Genomic DNA, 20,381 nt, shown 5'->3' on the forward strand with positions numbered 1-20,381 from the left:
TGAATTTTAATGTTTTTTTAAATGCTAATTTCTAACTATATAAGGCCTGAAACCTATGGTTTTTTCAGTGAAATATATATATATATATATATATATATATATATATATATATATATATATATATATATATACACATATACATACACACATATACTAAAATGGCCTTTTTGCAATATATATTCCTAAAAATTCAACATGCTATCCTCAGTGACTAGCTCTTTAGGCACCTTTTAACAAAAAAACTATCTATTTAGGAGAATGACCCAAAAACATTTACATTCATTTTTCTATTTAAAAAAGAAAAACATGGCTGAAGCCATTGCCTTTCTTCATGCTACCCTAAACATGAATAATCATGCTGAAATATTATTGAAGACCTTTGCAAAAAGGGCAAGAAGGACAGCAAAATGTGAAACGGGATCAATCCAAAATGGCACACTGTAAATTGGTTAACAATATGCCATGAACAATTTATTTTTGGAAGCATTCCAAGGTAAAGCTATGACTCCAGACCACTCCTAGGTAGTCCTCAGCAGTATGTCATAGTCCACTGTGTCACAGGCTAGCGAAGTGCGTGAGAATGAATAATTAAATATTGTTTCTGTCCAAGGACAAAATAAATTCTTCTTTACCAGTGTAGTGCCAGTGCTCATTGAAGGCCTGACCCCCGGATTGGTGAGAAAAGATTTACTCTGGTATCTGTCTGTCTTGTATTCTCCATTTCCATGCTAGTACTAGGGAACGGTAGGTTGGAGATTCAACTGATGTTTCTATAGCTGAAGCCTTATGTTGGCATCTTTCAAGGGGCCTGATACGATCAAAAAGAAAGGATGCAGTCACTATGTTTACAAGATCAGCTTCAAGAGAAGGAAAGTACTGATAAGCACACCCTGTCGTAAAGGGATTCACAGTATGTTTTTAAGACTCATTTGTAAAGTGCTAAAGATCCACAAGAGGACATGCCAGAACTTTCACATAACAGAAAGACAGGCAATATAAAAAAAGCAGAAGACCCATTTTCACCAATAAAAGCAGAGACTACACGCTATTAACTTCCCAAAGTAAGACTAGAGTACAGTTACAGAACAGATATAGTTTCACTATTTTCTAGAATCCAAGTAGACCTGCAATGACTATTGGTGACACTTTAAAAGTCGTCTCTCTGAACATCAAAGGGCTGAACAACCCAGTGCAACGCAAAGCTATCCTCTTATCTCAGACACACAGTGGCAGACATTTACCTCCTACAGGGGACCCATCTTCTGGTTGGGGATTTCCAGCACTCAAATCCAGATCCTTTCCGCAGCAGCTATTCTCCTCAATGGGGCGTAAGGCGGGGGGGGGGGGGGGGCGATCTTATTCTCATGTACATTCAGAGGCTCTATAGGCACTAAATTAGTGGAACTTAAAGGCCACCTCCTGGTATATCAAATACAGCTAGGCTCACAGACGCTAACACTGGGCACCCTATACGCACCAAACAACGGTCAGGAGCGTTTTATCCAGGAGTCCCTAGCAGAGACACTTACATTGCAGGACCGCTTGGTCCTGATATGGGGTGACTTCAACATAGTCTGGATAAGAACATAGACCGCTCCGTACATAGGGAAGGGGGTTCCGGGTCTTTGTTGGGAGAAGGCCTCGCTTGGATGAAGGAGGCCGGACCTATAGACTTGTGGAGAGCCTCTCACCCCGGCATTCGGGATTTCACATTTTATTCACATGCTCACAAGTCTTATGTCCGGTTAGACTATTTTCTGGGCTCCCAAGACTTACACCAATTCCTCTGCTCGGTCGAGATTAAACCGAGGGCGCTCTCTGATCACTCAGCGCTGGTCCTTGAAAAACACTTTCCCCAACATGAGCATGTACAACGACATTGGCAGCTCAGAGAGACCCTGTTGCAAAAAACATAAGTACTGGGGAGGCCTGAGAAGGTTATCGGTGACTACCTGGAAACCAACGACAATGAGGAGGTGCCGCTCCTAGTTGTCTGGGACACATTAAAGGCAGTGGTCAGAGGGGAGCGAATATCCCTTTCGCCCACTGAAAATAGACAGAGGAAGATTAAAAGGGCTGAACTACAGGAAAGGGTTCGGGAGCTAGAAGGTATTCACCACCAAACCAGCGCACCAGGGTCTGGCGCGAGATGGAGGCCGCACGGAAACAAATGGCCGGACTGGACCTTGACAGGGCGGAATTTGCGGTCACGCCTCAAGCACTCATTCTACCTAAATAGAAACAAGAGGAGCAGACTCTTGAATGCCAAGCTCAGAACCAAATGACAAGCTAATACAGTCCATTCCCTCCTGACAGAGAATGGGGAGGAACTAGTGAGCAACACCTCTATGGCGGCCCGGTTCAGGGACTTTTAGGCGACTCTCTACTCGGAACAACCTGCCGCCCTGAGGACATAGTAGGCTATCTCCACAGCTCCCCCGTGATCAAATTGACTGACTCCCAGGCGTCCTCTTTGGATGAACCCCTTCGGTTGGAGGTCATCTTAGCTATCTCAAGGCAGAAACCGTTGGGGTCTCCAGGCCCGTTTGGCTTTTCCTCCGGGTTTTACAAGGCATTTTGTTCAGAGCTGGCCCCAATGCTCACCCGGCTCTTTAACGCCATTGTGGACTCAGGCTCCCTCCCGGCCTCCATGCTTGAAACAACCATCACAGTTATCCCCAAACCTGGAAAAGACAAAAGATTCTGTGTCAACTATCGTCCAATATTGCTAATAAATGCAGATTCAAAGCTCTTTACTGGCATCCGAGCGGCGCACCTCAACCCTTTGATTCAGGGTCTTATTCACCCCAACCTAGCAGGATTTATTCCGCAGAGGCACTGTACGGACCATACTAATAGGCTTCAGCATATTATAGATAAGGCGCATCGTAGGCAAGGTTCCAGGATGTTACTCTCAGTGGATGCAGAGAAGGCCTTTGATCGGGTCCATTGGCCATTCCTCAGGGCGACAAAGGAGCATTTCGGATTTGGAGAGAGATTACGGTCTTGGGTCTTCAACGGATACCGGGCCCCGCTGGCTTTGGTGATGGTTAACGGGGTGGGCTCAGAGAACTTCGCCATGGGCTTCGGTAACCACGAAAGCTATATTAGATATGGCTCAGCATTATTAGAATCAGGTGACAACTGAGCAAGAACGGAAAGAAGGAAAACTAAAAGAATTGAAAACGAAGGTAATGATGGTCCAGGCCTATGGACCCCAAGGTCGAGGTAGTGATCAAAACTATGGTCAGAATTTTAGACAATCACCTCCAGTAGGGCCACCACGTAGACAGATTCCATTAGGGTTCGATCAATGCGCTTATTGTAAAGAAAAGGGACATTGGCGTACTGAATGTCCTGTTTTAGCAGCTGGTGGGAGAGGAAGGGGACTAGTGAACGGTGGCCGGGGGATTTCAGCTACCTGACAGCAGCTACAACAAGCTCAAGCCCCACAGAAAAATTGGTCCGAAAATTATTTTGATCAACGAAATAATCAATATTCTATGGAAGATTGGAAATTAGAGGAAACTGTGGGAACACACTTTTCCTAGGACAGCCTAGGACAAGGAGGACCAGTTGAGATACCTGTAGACCAGTCAGGACCCTATATAACAGCCACCATACTTGGGCAGGATCAGAAATTTTTAGTGGATACAGGGGCGATACGCAGTGCAATAACTCAAAAACTGGTCGAAGGGACACCCTTGTCTGGCCAAGTAATCACATTGATAGGGTTGATGGAACACCAACTCCTAGCCCTGTGTCCCAAAGACTACCTTTGCACGTTGAGAATTTCATCACTTTAGCCCCCTTTTTACTTCCACCACACGCTCCTGATAATTTGATGGTACTTGATCGTTTGAAAAATGTTCATGCTACTATACATTGTTCCCCATCTGGAGTTCGTGTCATTTTTGGGAAAAAGACATTGCCTAAACAATATAATTTTTCTTTATATCCGGATCTTGATTCTGTTTCCCCATGTGTTTGGGCTACTACTGACACCGATGTAGGAAGAACTGACATTTCCCCAGTACACACACAGGTTAGGGAGGGTGCTTCCTTACCACGGGTCCCGCAATATAACATATCGAAAGAAGGTGAGGATGCGCCAATATTTATCAATGACGACATGAAACGTACAGGAGTCATTGAGGAGGTTTCCTCTAAAGTATGTAACAGCCCATTTCTTCCTATCCTTAAAAGGGGCGATGGAACACAGGACAAGGTTTACCGATTTGTGATTGACTTAAGAGAAATAAACAAAATAGTGGCTCCTCAGTATCCTATGGTCTCTGATATTACGACCCTGTTGACATGAATCCCACCTACAGCCACTTTATTTTCATTTATCGATCTCAAGAATGTTTTTTCTCTATTCCTATACATAAGGATAGTAGATATTTGTTTGGATTTTCATTATGAGGCCGCTCATTTAGATTTTGTAGGGCTCCAAAAGGCTAGAAGGAAAGTCGTAGCATTTACAGTCAGGCACTTAAACGACAGTTGGATGAACTTCTTTTGCCACCTGGAGTTACACTTGTGCAATATGTCGATGACATTTTGCTAGCAGCAGACACAGTTGAGCATTGTAAAGAGGCCACTCTCTCCCTATTACATCATTTTGCTGTTGAGGGACATAAGGTCTCTAAGAATAAGTTGCAATATTGTCACTCTGAGGTCACCTAATTGGGTCACCTCTTGTCTAAGGAAGGTCACACTCTCACTATGGACAGGATTCAAACTATCCTAAATATTCCTATTCCATGTACTCAAAAAGAAGTCAGGGCACTTATCGGTAATACTTCCTATTGCAGACAGTGGATCCCCAACTTTTCACTTATCATCAAACCTTTTTTGTCCCTTGTTACTACAGACAATCCCTTTCCTCTACCATGGTCACCTGAATGTCAAAATGCACATCAGCAGCTTCAAACATCCCTTTGTTCTGCTCCAGTGTTAGGCACTCCAGACTACACCAAGCCTTTCATATTATATGTACACGAGCAGGAAGGATGTGCATTATCAGATTTGACACAGCCACATGGCAGTAAACATCGTCCATGTGCTTACTTTTCAGCTGTATTGGTTCTAGTGGCCAGAGGACTTCTGGGCTGTCTTAGGGCGGTTGCTGCCACAGCCATTTCTATACGACAATCTAAAGGGATAGCGTTGAGTAACAAGCTTATGGTTATGGTACCACATTCCGTAGATGCACTCCTTAATCAGACCAAGACACAACAATTAACTAGAGCTAGACTCACAGGATACGAACTTACGCTCTTGGCACCCCATATCACACTCAAGAGATGTTTGACACTAAACCCAGCCACATTGTTACCTTTAACAGCTGAACAATCACATGATTTGCACAATTGTATTTTCTTGACAGAAGAACAAATCAGGGAAGAATAGATCTTAAAGATACACCTTTGTTAGATCCTGAGGGAGAATTATGGGTGGATGGTCCTTGCTTGAGATTACCAAATGGCACCACCTCTGCATCCCATGCCATAACCACATTACAAACAGTGGTAGAAACAGCCCGTATTCCACAAAACTTTGCCCAAGCTGCTGAACTCATTGCACTTTTGAGGGCCTGTGAACTTAGTGAAGGCTTATCAGTAAACATTTACACGGATAGTCAGTATGCATTTGGTGTGGCAGACAATTTTGGCAAGCTTTGGAAGGAACGGGGATTCCTAACCTCCCATGGTTCTAAAACACAGCACGGTGAATTGGTAAATAGTCTTCTCATTGCCTTGACATTGCCATGAAGTGTACCCATTATCAAATGGAGTGCCCACAAGAAAATTACAGACAAAGTGGGACAAGGAAATGCCTTTGTGGTTGAAGTTGCAAGAAATACTGCAAGTACGCCTCGAGAATAATGTATGTACTACAATCCCATGCTGAAAGGTGGGAAAATATGTACACGGGGATCAAGGAAATACAGCAGTTAGTTACTGAACAAGAACAGGCAGAATGGAAAAAGGAAGGAGAGTTAGATGATGAGGGATGCTGGCGGTCCAAAGATATGCTGAAATGGAAATTGCCCTATGCCGATTTACTGTCCTTTGTAACCATGGCTCCTGGACCTGCTCACGTTAGTGCCAAAAACACCATCTCCCAATTAGGACAGCTTTGGGATAATCAGCACATTCGGAAAACTGCTGAGCATTTGGTTAAACATTGCATGATATGTCTACAGCACAATCCCAAGAAGGGAGTATCAGCCCCTACTGGCGGATTTTCCCCACCCCAGGTCCCCTTCGAAGCACTTTAAATGGATTATATTCAGTTAGAGCGCTGTAATAATTCAAAGTATGTATTAGTTGTGGTTTGTTCATTTATTAAGTGGGTGGAGGTGTGGAAGTGGATTATTATTAACCCACTGGTGCAGGGGTCACCCTTAGCCCACTGATTCTAAACAAGTAAGGAGGAATCAACAGCGAGCGAAGAACAAACCATAAGCCATTTATTAAGCATTCATGAATGGGGCGCCGTTCAACAAGCACCATAGAGATACTCAAGGAGAGAGCACACTGAACGATGGGTTACATGGGTTTTTATAGCAAAAGATCACAAACAAGCGACGCCCAGAGGTAAATACAGCTTTGGGAAAAACACACAAATGAAGTAAGGCAAGAATCAACAGCCTCGGTGTCTTGTGTAATTGCTACGCCCTAAGGCTGAACAACAAGATATGCTATCTGAGTAGACTTTACTTCAGGATTAACCATTGCCTGAAAACCCTCGAGCAGATTGCCAGCTGTTCTTTTGTGCTGACTTTGCATGTTTACGCAGCCTACAATGTCCCAATCTAGATTCTTTACCAATGTTTATGCAGGTGCGGTGTCAAGGATAGAGCCAGACTGAAAGCAGGGCAGGGGTGATCAAAAAATGAGAGAATACAGATTTTACATTTCAACAGAGGCTTATCCAACCAAAGACAACACAGCGTGGACAACAGCAAAAATTCTGCTAAAAGAGTTCTTCCCCCGTTTTGGAATATGAAGAGTCCTATGGAGTGACAATGGCCCCCATTTTACTGGCCAAATAATAGAGTACCTAATGAAGGGTTTAGGGGTAAGACAAAGGTTTCATGCTGCTAATTATCCCCAGGCAGCAGGTCTGGTCGAGTGGTACAATGCCACATTAAAGTTGAAACTGGCAAAGATACAAGCAACAACTGGCTTTAATTGGCCAGACGCTCTGCCTCAAGCATTATCTGTTTGTGCCATCCCACAAAGTAGGATTGGACTTTCTCCCTACGAAAGTTTTTGGCAGGCCTTTGAATGTATGGTGACCCCCAAGGACAAATGTGATAAAAGAAATACAGTATCCTGTTTTGAGTAATTACCTGAAAACCTTGACTGAAAAATTGTCTCTGATTTACCAGCAGGTGCATGAAGCTATACCAGACAAATCAGAGGGTCCGGCTCATGGTCTCCAACCAGGAGAATTAGTTTTAATAAAGAATTTTCAACGTTCTAAGGATATAGAACTTCGTTGGAAGAACGCAAAGCAAGTTCTGCTAGCAATCCGAACTGCTGTCTGTGTCACCAACAGACACAACTGGATTAATGCTGCACATTGTAAATGACCCCGGTGACTGTTCTCCAACCAGAAGGTAGAAACGATCCGAAGGACATCTTACAAATTCAGTAGAGTGTTGCTCCTCTGAATGAAGACACTTTGTTTCCTGATCAAGCTATGCCTTCGGCAACCAGGTACGATTTACGACCAAGGAAGGGAAGGAGCAGATAGAGATACCGGAGGACCAGTTTCAATTAGTGGGACGGTTCGGCTGCGACACAGTAGGATCACAGAATCGTCTGAACTAGGTTCAGTTTGGGTTGTGATGCGTGTTCAGTGGTGCTTGGGTCCCTCTCCGACCTTTGGTTGTATTGATACCAAGAAGGAGAAATGCTGAAATTGGGATCTAAGTTGCGAAGTAATGACAAGACTTTGGTGGCTTTGATCATATTATTGATAATACTGGCAGCAGCTTTTTGGACAATGTAGAAAGTAATTCCAGCTTGAAACTTATTGCCCACTACTACTCCTGCCCCCACGGATCATTATTACTTCACTCTTCCCTATCATGAAAAGAAGCATCGAATGTCATACTTCAGTAACACTTTCATACAAATGTTACATCATACTCATAATGCTACAAATACTGCTAACTGCTGGGTATGTGGATGTTGCCAGCCCATCAGAAGAAGGGAGGAACGCCTCTCATTCCCCTGCCATTTTCACATAATGGCTCTTGTGGAGCCTGTTTCGCACTGTTATGGGCCTTTGCTGTTGATAATATTGCTCCACCGGATGTAGGAAGACCGAATACACAGCTAAATAAGGTCTGTTACTATGCAGATGATGAAGGCCTCCCACAGGCCAAAGGAACTGTATGGGAAATGGAGGAGTATCGTAGAGAAAATTCTTCCACAAGATACGTTTTTCCTAACACTCAAACAGCCAAAGGTAATGGACCTCCTGTCATCACGGTTACTAGAGCCCGAGCAAATCTCTGTGTAAGCAGTGTTGGCAGTATCCCTGTGGCAAAAAGTGACTGTACTACAGTATTGAATATTACTGGAACGAACAATAGCAGTTTTCTATCATCTCATAACACTTACTTCATTTGTGGAAACAAAGGTTACTATCATCTACCAATTGGATGGTCTGGAATATGCTATGTGTCCTTTTTGCCTCCTCCTGTGTTCTTAGCACCTGCATCTTATCACAAAGACCAAAAAATGTTTAATGACGTTTCCTTGAACTGATTCAAAAGAACTATAACTAATGATGGAGTAGATCAAACTGATACTGCATTAAAGCAATATGTTGACTTTAATTTGGGATTCTTCTTCTTTGTTGGTGCAGCCCTAAAAAGTATGAAAATCCAACGCCTAACTTGAGTATTAGAAGCAGTAACTAATCAAACAGCGATGGCTCTGGGAAATATTACAGAAGAGCTCCAAATTACGAGAATTGTAACTTTATAAAACAGGATGGTGTTAGATGTAGTCTTAGTCTATCCTAGTGGAGCATGTCGCATTATCGGGAGTAGCTGCTGTGTGTTTATCCCTGACCACGCCCTATCTGTTTATGACGCCATTTCCAAATTGCATGAAATAGCTGCGGAGATACATCAAGACCGAGGAACATGGACTTGGTCTGAGTGGTTATGGGGAATTGTTTCTACTTTGGCCTGGAAATTATGAATGGGAATAGTAACTATAGGAATCCTCTTTTTCACTTGCTGTTGCTGCATTCAATGTGCCCCAACAATATGTACAGCTTGTGTAGCCACTTGTAATAGTATTAATCTCCCCCCATTAATGTTCATGAACTGAATCAAGAAATTATGATGCAACTTGAAATTAACACATTTATGATCATTGATATACAAGATTAATATATGTGCTTTTAAAATGGATTCAGCATAGGATAAAAAGGAAGGACTGTTGACATTTAAAACCAGATTCTCACTTTTTTGATTGAGCTATGCATCATCCATTTTCACCCCTGCCCTACTTTCAGCCCCGGCTCTATCCTTAACACCGCACTTGCATAAACATTGGTAAAGAATCTATATTAGGGTACTTTAGGCTATGTATACATGCTGAGTCAGTGCAAAAAAATAGCTGGCGTCTACTCTGGTTTTTTCAGACAATGGTAAAGCCTCAAGTAAAGTTTACCCAGATAGCATATCTTGTTGTGCAGCCTTAGGATGCGACGATTGCACAATGCAGCAAGCTGTTGATTCTTACCGCTACCTCATTTATGCTTTTTTCCCAAAGCTCTATTTACCTCTGGGCGTCACTTGTTTTGTATCTTTTGCTATAAAAACCTGTGTAACTATCATTAAGTGTGCTTCCTCCTTGAGTAGGTCTATGGTGCTTACCGGATGAGGCCCCCGTTCATGAATGCTAATAAATGACCTTTGGACCTTTGGACACTCCAGTGTCGATTCCTCCTTACTTGGTAAGGAATCCGTGGACGAAGGGTGACCCTGCCCAAGTGGGTTTTAAATAATCTGCTTCCACAAATCAGCAGCTGTTCTTTTGCACTGACTCCGCATGTATACATAGCCTACAATACCCTAGTCTAGATTCTTTACCAATGTTTATGCAAGTGCGGTGTCAAGGATAGAGCCGGGGCTGAAAGTAGGGCAGGGGTGTAAATGCTCAATCAAAAAACGAGAGAATCGGATTTTAAATTTCAACAACATCACAAGCACTTCCTTGAGCACTTATTTAATGTCACGTTCTCTCGAGCAACCGCTGACATTATGAATTTTGAATGAATTTCTGTTATAAAACAATGTTCAAAATCTGTTATGGTTTAATTAACATGTTGATGTGGGTGTTACACAAGACTTCTCTCAGATATAGGTCGGTTGGACCAACAGGATAGGCAGGCACACCTCAGCTCCCTTTGTGTGACTGTCTAGAGTGAATGCACAAGACCCCAACATACAGGCAGAGGCACAGAATGCTTAAGCAAGAAAATGCCCACTTTCTAAAAGTGACATTTATATAAAACATGCAATTTGAAAACCAAGTTCACCAAAATATGTATTTTTAAATTGTGAGTTCAGAGACCTCAAACTCCAAATCTCTAGCTGCTCCCAATGGGAAATTACACTTAAAAGATATTTAAAGGCAATCCACATGTAACCCCATGGAAGAGATAGTCCTTGCAATAGTGAAAAATAAATTAGCAATATCAATATTGCACTTACTATTAGGACATGTAAAACACACCAGTACTTGGCCTACATTTTAAATACACTGCACCCTGCCCATGGGGCTGCCCAGGGCCTACCTTAGGGGTGACAACCCTGTAGTAAAAGGGAAGGTTTGGGCCTGGAAAGTGGGTGCACTTGCCAGGTCAAATTGGCAATTTAAAACTACGCACACAGACCCCGAAGTGGCAGGTCTGAGACATGCTTGCAGGGCTACTCATGTGGATGGCACAATTAGTACTGCAGGCCCAGTAGTAACATTTAATTTACTGGCCCAAGCACACCTGGTGCACTTCACTTGGACTTAAGAGTGAGTCAAATATGCCAATCATGGATAAACCAATCACCAATACATTTTACAAAGGGAGCATATGCACTTTAGCAATGGTTAGTAGTGGTAAAGTGCCCTTAGTCCTAAAGCTAACAAAAATAGTTCAGAAAAATAGGAGGAATAAGGCAAAAAGTTTGGGGATAACCCTGCAAAAAGGGCCAGGTCCAACACCAATGTAAAGTAACACTGTCTCTTTGAATATACAGGTTGATGGCTTGAAATTGTAGTTGCATCCTTCTCCTCGATACCCTAGCATTTTCCAGATTTTAACTTTAAGTGGTACTGTATTGATTGCATTCTCCTGTGCTTAAGTAAAATGCTCACAATTTTAAAAACTCAAACGTATTTTTTAATCTGCTGCAAAGAGACTCCAGAAATATTACTTATTTATCCTCGTAGATTATACCTGTTTTATGATGCACAAAATAGGCGACTATAGGTTTGTGAAAGGGTATGGTTTAACTACAGAAGATCACATGTTATAGAGGAAAATTACATCCAGTAGATTGCAGATGGTTGAGAAAACTAAACTAGCTTCTCTTCAACAGTATAGATCATTACAAAAAAACTTGTCATTTCATTTTTTTATAACAACTGTTTTCAGTAGCAATATCTAAAAAATAAAAACATTTTAGACATACTAACTTTAGGAGCATTTTTCACGTTGTTGTGGAGTTTTGTATAGTACAACACTATAACACAAAACAGGGAGAGAAGGGTCATAGGGAAAAAGGATTAAAGACCCACTACAGGTTCAATTCCCCAACTCCACAATATGAATAACACAAAAGAACCTGTTAGGTCTATCAGCCAATTCTATAGGCCAAACTGACATGTGGTACACTATGTCAGTGGGTGCTACAGTCACCACAAGGCGAACTTATATAGAGAAAAGGAGAGGGCATGAGTCACGTGTGTGAGGAATACAAACTCGAATAAGTAAAGCTTGCTCAAAAACTGGTCAACAAAATCCAGAACAGCTGCTTGTGGATAACCATCAAACAAACCAAATGATCAGTCATATCATTTGGCCGTCCACACTGTGACCAGGCCGGTCCTTAGATCATCTGGACCCCATGCCACACAGTAAGTTGTAAATACTCGATCAGGTCCACAGTGCGCTATGAACCACCTATTGTTGGCCAGTTGTTGATGGTTGAGAGAAAGTGGTGAAAACACAGTGCAACCTAACACGAAAGTGGTGAATTTAAAATAGGGTGATATGTCTAAACAACTCTTTATTAGGAACAAAGCACATCCCCTAATTAAAACAACAGGAACAGTGCAAACGACAGTATGAAACAAATGACTGTCACAAATAGGGCCAACATGTTTCTGCCTAACGGGCAAAATGTCCCTTGGCTTTCATCGGGGCCACTGCTCTTAAACATTGCTACTGTGACAAAATGTGTTAACAAAATTACACCAAATTAATCAGTGGAAACAAAAATTAAATTGTAGGAACGATACAACCTGTACCTACAGTCTTGTCATTTTCCAATTGTGATTGCCCCGTCTGGGCTAGTCTTCTCAGTTACGGTACTTCCGAACTGCAGCTCGAGTTACATTCATTTGTCAGGAGTGGTTCCCCTTCATTACAGGTCACACCCTCGTCTTAGCTTTTACTATTTATCTGATATTCCTGATCTACATCATGGCAGAAATAAGTGGCTTAGCCTATGATGACTCTGTATCAGTCCATACTAGAGAGCATGCCTAGCATGCTTGCAGCAGCAACTACAACTACCAGTGTTTCAAGTGATGACTGTACAAAGGTTCTAGTCTTGAAAAAGTCATACACCCGCACCATAGTACATGGGATAGATATGGCCGAATACTTAAGGGCCAGTTGTACACCTCCAGGCCTGATTGCTGCTAATGCACCACACTTGTTCTTGCAGGACAAAGCCTTTCTCAAAGACTGGTCCTTGATAGCTTGGAGGTGTACTAGAGACTGGCTGATTCTGATTATCAGCACAGCGAAGAGAATAGCAGATACTATTCTAGTAGAGATTCAGATTCTTGAAGCCTCAATCAAGGCTACAATCACACCGGCATTATTTAAGAGACAACAGGATGAATCCAATAAAAATATGACAGAATTTAAAGATATAATTCTACAGACAAGACTGGATAAATTTAAAAAGGATTTGTCCAAGTTCAAACATGAGCGAGTATATCCCTATACAAGTGACCACTACACTCCCCCGATATTCAGGAATAATGGGAAACGGTTTGGATCAAACTACTCAGGCTCCAGCTCAGATGGTAGTGATTCAGACAACACCTACCCACCACCATTCCACCAGAGGGGTCGTGGGCGAGGTAATAGAGGATTCCCTTATGGGAACCAGCCACCGAGTAATTTCCAACAATGGTGGCCACCCACACCTTGGGGTTACCCACCTCAACAACCACATGGGTATCTACCTCCACCGGGACATTTTCAAGGGTTTGCTTTTAGCACACAGCCTTTTTTAGGGTTTGGTACACGCAGGACCAGGGGCAGGCGTCGGACTCCACAACAACCAGGGGTCCAGTGGGAAGACCAAACCGGCCCCAATGCAGGAACCCAAAGCCAAACAGCCAAAAACCAGCAGAAAGCAGGGACATCAACCAATCTTTCCTCGTAGTGAATCTGTCCACCAAGATCCTAACCCCACTTGAAGAATCAGTACTCAACAAAGGGTTGGGTTTCGTATTGACTAACACGGGAGACCCGTTCACGCTCCAATGTGAATTGAACAAATTCTATAGGAAACTGAAACTTCACTACTTTTTTAAGAACAAATCTGATGATCAAGAAGGTGCGCATGAAGTGAATACGGGGCTTAAGTTGAAATCTAAGTTCTTACCACCTGCACACTCAGTACCGCCACAGGTCTTGGCTTTTGAGCAAGCCGTAGATGATGACGTTTCAAAATTATGGAAAACACGAGATAAGTCCTTTAAAAACTTGTCAGCATTAGAACTAAAGTCTTTGAAAAGTTTGTCAGATGACCAGCTAATTACAATAAAGCCTGCTGACAAGGGTGGTTCTATTGTCATCTTAGACACCTCTGATTATCGATCGGAATGCCTCAGACAACTGGACGATAGGCGTGCTTATCAGCCCCTACAGGAAGACCCTACTGAAGATCTAATGAAACGCATCAAAAGCTTGGTGGAAAAAGCCCTAGCGGAGGGATGGATTACTTAGAATGAGGGGTACTTTTTGATAACTGAATTTCCGGTCATGCCTTATTTTTACCTTCTTCCCAAGGTACACAAACCACAGAGACCCCCCCCCCCTCTCCACTTTTGTGGACTTCTTCCTAAGGCCAATTGTACAGAGGATGCCCATCTACCTCCAAGATACTAAGGATGTATTGAGGGTACTTCCGGAGATTGATTTCGACCCGGAGAGAGACCTATTGGTCTCCTTTGACGTCGAGTCACTATATACTTCCATCCCCCAGGATGAGACTCTTGAAGTCGTTACATCCATGCTCGGGGACAATATTTGTGAAACTATTACACCGATAGCCTTCATCATGGCCCTGGCGACACTGGCCATGAAAGATAACTTTTTTCGTTTCGAGGATCAAATATATCTTCAGACCTCTGGAACGAGCATGGGCAGCGTTTTCGCGCCAAGTCTAGCGAATTTGTACGTGCACCAATTCGAGCAACAACACCAACTCACACCTACCAACCCATTTCGATCATCGATTATATGGTGGAAACGCTATAACGATGATGTGTTGGTAGTGTGACGAGGGAGCCTTGAATCGGTGAGTGAGTTCCATCTCTGGTTGAATAGCAGGAACCATTTCCTGAGATTCACTTTTGAGGCCCATAAGGAGGTTGTCCTTTTTGGATCTCTCGATTTTTGTGACACCCACAGGTTTGCACAGTGAATTGTACAGGAAGCCAATGGCGAGAAATTCATTACTTTTATATGGGAGTCATCACCCTAAATCCCTACGGGATAATTTACCATACGGACAGTTCCTTTGAGTTCGGAGGAACTGCTCGAGGGTGGAAGACTTTAAGACTCATGCACAGAACTGGTCTTCCCAATTAGCTGAGCGACAGTATCCACGACCTTTGATTAAGTGTTCCCTAAAGCGAGCCTATAACAACAACCGTGAGGCGCTTTTAGAACCACCGGTCCCAAAAAATCCTACTGACAGAATAGTCCTTGTGAGTACTTTCAACACAAGAAGTAATAGCCTACAGAAAATCATCAGGAAACACTGGCGTATCCTGAATCATGGTAATGAGAAGATTGCATTACCTTTATTTGCTTTCAAGAGATCTAATAGCATCAGGGATCGCCTAGTACATACGCGCCCCAAGGAGACACCAAGGAGACCGTTGGGTACCCTATGGGATTTACCACCAGTAGGTGGGCACCACCCGTGTGGAAATTGTTCAATTTGCCCGCAAACTAAACACTCTACTGAAATAAACATAGGGACAGATAAGCCCTGGTTACAAACTCACTTTACTAACTGTAATAGTGATAACCTCATTTATTTGTTGACCTGTCCGTGCTCTGCTCAATATGTAAGAATGACCACCTGTAAGGTGCGGGTGCGTATGCTCGAACACAAGAGCTCGATTCGCTGTAAGAAATCCTTGACTCGCCTAACTAGACACTTCCTTGAGAAACAACATGGTTAATCGGATTTCGAATGGACGGTTCTTGAGAAGCCCTTCACACCGTCCCATGTTAGCAATGTGTCCAGATATCTCTTTTCGAGGGAACAACAATGGATTTTTAAGCTTTCCTCGGACACAGCCGGACTCAATGATCGGATACCATGGAATGCCCTTTAGTTCCCCTCCGGCATCACTGAAGTTAACGTTTGAACAGACCTAACAGGTTCTTTTGTGTTATTCATATAGTACAACACTAAAATAAATTATTATCTAGGTGCCTTTAATCTACTCAGAGTACAGATTTTAAATCATACTAAAAGCAACAAAATGTATCACAAAAAGAATGGGATTATTAGTGGACTTTGTTAATAACTGTCTGAAGCAGGTTACTAAAATCAGACTACAAGTCTGCGGGAGAGGAAACTTGAGTAAATTTAGAAGGATGAGCAAACTACTTAGATTATTACCTTGAAAGTATATACTTACTTCAGAATTCCATTTGCCCCTGTATACACTTCAATTGCATTTGGACTGGATGGAAGCATAGTAATAATCCGGTCTGCTTTTTCTGCTACATCTGCTGGAGAATCTGAAATCTGCAGCAAAAGAAATGACATATTTTTAAGATCTACAATTACCATAATAGATAGTAAGAGGACCATCTTCATATACATTTGAAGGAAGTTTCAGGTAAGTGCTAAATAAATATTGGAGATCAATTTGAGTAAGTTAACTACACAAGCTATGCCATCCGCCACCTGTTTGGATGCCTCTGCTGTACTCCTTATACAGATCTCATTGCTCTTTAGAGCCTGGGGGAATCCAACTAGGATCACATGTTTGCACAAAGAAAGAGGGGGCGCTAGGTGGCGCACATCCAAGATGGCCGCACACCCGTGAGGCTCTGGAAGCTTGGCATCAATATCCGACAATTATCCTGATTTCTACCTACCGCAGACAGAAGTTAGTTTTTGTGCTCCAGCTCTCCGTTGAGGTCTCTGCTCTTGGTGGTAAAAAATATCAGTGCTTCAGCGCCTTTGTGAACCCAGCTGTGGTGGGCTGACTGTAGCGGGGGGCTGACTGTTTTGGGGGGCTGACTGTTGCGGGGGGCTGACTGTTGCGGGGGGGCTGAGCTGGCTGGTCCCGCTGGACGCCTGCCTGAGGACTGTGGCTACTCGAGCCCGCGGCTAGACACATGGAGTCGGGCCACGCTGAGCCCTGACCGAGGACTCGACCTGCCTGCTGCGCACTGGCCTCCTGTCACTCCCTGCTCCTGCCCGGTGATTCAAAAACATATCTGCATGGGGTCCGACCGCCTGGGAGGCTGGGAATCGGCGGGGCGGACTCTTGGCTTCAGTGAGGAGCTGCAAAATCCGAAGGTAGGACTGCGGGGGGCACCTACCTTTCCACGGCCTTGCCCCCCACTGCTGGACAACATTACATCACCCCCCTCGCTGGCCGCCTCCCTACCTGTGCTTCGTGTTTGGGCTCCGGGGGACCTCACCGTCGGCGCTGAACCCAGCTGCTAATTTCCGTTACCACTATTCTACCGCCTGCAGCCTGCGACTTGAGCCGAGAAGAGGTCCACCCGCATATGTACACTTTGGAATTAAACTAATTATGTTAACTATCGCAAGGGCCTCAAAACCTGGTTATTAAACTTATATGGTCTTTTTACTTTTTCTTGACCTTCCAGGCGGCGCCGGGAAACCCTAGGATAGCTGTGCGCCTAATAGGAATAAATGAACATTAACATTTGAGACAGCAGGGTTGCGGTGCGGACTGTACACTGATGCGTCGCCCCATGGCTAGACGCCTACTTGCCTGAGGCATATGCCTAGACTCTGTGGACTAGTTGACAGCACTGGACCCTACTGCGCACTTACAGGAGCACTATCCTCCTACCTGCGAGTCGAGCCGCGTGAGGCCTGCCCGCATGAAGGACTGCGGAGATGCGGTGCAGACTCGGGCCTGACGCAAAGCAACGCCTTGTGGTCGACCAGCGGGAGGCCCCCAGATACCAGCTCTGAGCCCCCGCTGTGCAGTGACCCTGTTGTGCACTCTTGGGAACTATAGTGCTACCCCTGCTGGACGCCTACTTACTTGAAGTGCCTCTTTGGACTGCACACCAATACTGGGCATGTCTTGGGACCGCTTCTCACTGCGGCTGTACCGTCCCACTGTTCTGTTGACTGACGCACCGCTGCGGAGACCGCTGGGAACTGTAGAGAAGTGCTGTCCTCAGTCTGTCAGCCCGCTTGGAGTTGTGTGCCCAGGCTGTTCTACGCTCCACCACATCTCTACATGCACCGACTGCAGCTGCATATCAATTAAATCGGTCCTGGGTATAAGCGCCTGCAGCCTGGAACGGCAGTCTCCCCATGCTCCTCGACCATTGCACTCTGTGCTGGCCTGCTTTGAGGCTCTTGCCCCCCTCCCTCCCCACTGAGCGCTCTACCTACGCCTTCTCGCTGTGAACCTGTCCTACATCATTACAGCACCACAAACATTCCTCTCCTGCTGTAATCTCTAACCAGGGGCATCTACTCCCTCCAATTGCAGAGGGGCCTGTCTGTCTCGGGCAATGGGACGCAATGGGTAAGCCTGATGGTCGCCAACCACGTCTCACATTTGACACACAAAAAAAGGCGGTGACAAGATCGAATTCGGCTGACCCTGCACCTTCCAACATGGAACAAACGCAACCCCTGCCGCAAGCCACTGGAGACGACGTTAAGTCCATACTCCTTGCAGTGCAGCACAGTTTATCGGACTTATCAGGGAAAATGGACACTATGAATAACCGCTTGGATTTTCTCATGCAAAAAGTCGATAAGCACGACGGACAGTTAAAGGAGGCAGAACGACGCATCTCCAGAACCGAGGACATTACCACCAAAATGCAAACACAGGTCACACAGATGGACAAACTGCTGAAAGAGATCGCGGCCAAGAATGAGGACATTGAAACCAGGAGCCGCCGTAACAATGTACGTATTTTAGGCATACCGGAGAGCACGAACACCGGCCGGATGGAGGACGATGTCGAACGCCTCCTCAAAAGCTCCTTTGGCGCTGGACTCGTTCTCACCGCACTTGGTAGTGGAGCGCGCTCATCGCTCCCTGGGTCAGAGACCGCCCCCTAGAGAGTATCCTCGACACATCATTGCGCGTCTTCTCAATATCCGTGATCGCGACGTCGCACTCCCGTGAACTGAAGCCTCTACACTTTAAGGGTAACTCCTTCACAATCTACCCCAACTTTACGCTTGCGGTCCAGGAGGCACGCCGGAAATTCCTCACAGTAAAACAGAAACTCTGCAAAGTACAACTGGAATACGCCCTATAATACCCGGCGAAGCTCCACATCAAACACAATGGCAAGCATGTATTCTGCACCAACCCGCAGCAAGTGGAAGGCTTCCTGAAAACCATTGCACGACGCTCACCCGGTATTGATCACAGCTCCAGCCCATCCTCTTCGGCCAACGACTAGTCCAGCCTACAGTGGAGCCTGATGTTATTCACTAATAAGGGATGGCTACTTTCGAGACCACCGCTTACGCTGGCTGTAGAGTGTCGCCCTCTACTCACATCCGATGTGAAACAATGGACAGTTTCAATTTGATGCCACAACCTTGTCATCATGTCCATATCGAACACAGAGAGAGATAAGTGCCAGATAGGTGACGCTCACTATATCCTGTAATGTGTTACCCCCCCTTTTTTTCTTCCTCTTTTACTTGCCTGTTGCTGGCTTACGTTGTTTCCTAAGGAGTAGAACCTTGACACTGTGCCAAGCACCCTTCTCCCTTAGGCTGCTTCCTCCCCTGCATGGGTTGTAACCTAGGGACTGCACCGCAGCTGTTTGGAGGCTAGCCGTGGGAAGGGATGACTGCCATCTGGTGCCCCTTACATGGGAAATCCCCCATTGCAAATTATCCCTGTTACACTGTATTGGCTTATACATTTCTTGCTACAGAAGCCTAGTCCTGTTAGAATGGACTGGCCTGTTTTTCTAATTGGGAAATAGGGTGGGAAGTAGTATCCCGGCACGATTGGGGTGCCGATGTGCGTGGGGGGGGTTGGGGGCTTTTAATTTCTACTGGAGACAATGCACCTACGTTATGTTTATTCACAGGGTCAGACTGGGACAGATGCTGGTTACACCACTCACATATACACTTGAGTCACAATGCTCCTCAGCCACGCTATTACACGTTTGAGTCTTCTGATGTATTGCATCGTCAATATTATTGTAAAACAACATCTTCCCTGCACCTGCAACACAGATAGACCCCCCTGTGCAATCAATTTACTCACATGGAATGTTAGGGGCCTCCATGATCTGCGCAAACGCCAGCAGATACGGTCTTATTTGGACAGACACCACATACAAATTGCTATGCTCCAGGAGACACACCTTGATCCTGCACGACCTTCATGTTTTGGCTCCCGTTTGGCCTGTGTGCGATCCTTTTCCTCCTACTCTTCGTACTCACGAGGCACGTTTATTTTAATAAAGAAAAACACATCGTTCAAATTGGGAGGTACGTACATTGACTCTTCCGGCCGTAGCTGGGGCACTTTTGCCACACAATCTGTCACTCTTGTGTGTAGTTACAGCCTTAATACAGATGATCC

At 44.6% G+C, this 20,381-nt stretch overlaps 1 protein-coding gene across 1 annotated transcript in view; it reads right to left on the reverse strand.

Annotated features, from left to right (window-relative positions):
* HIBADH (3-hydroxyisobutyrate dehydrogenase) overlaps nt 1-20,381 on the reverse strand; it is a 564,326-nt gene that overhangs the window by 329,112 nt on the left and 214,833 nt on the right. The window contains exon 3 of the mRNA XM_086941695.1: nt 16,224-16,333. Within this exon, the coding sequence (XP_086797821.1) occupies nt 16,224-16,333 (110 nt within the window). The remainder of the gene's footprint in view (nt 1-16,223; nt 16,334-20,381) is intronic.

This window comes from Lissotriton vulgaris, chromosome 10 (genome assembly GCF_964263255.1).
Source record: "Lissotriton vulgaris chromosome 10, aLisVul1.2, whole genome shotgun sequence".
NCBI classification, from domain to species: domain Eukaryota; kingdom Metazoa; phylum Chordata; class Amphibia; order Caudata; family Salamandridae; genus Lissotriton; species Lissotriton vulgaris.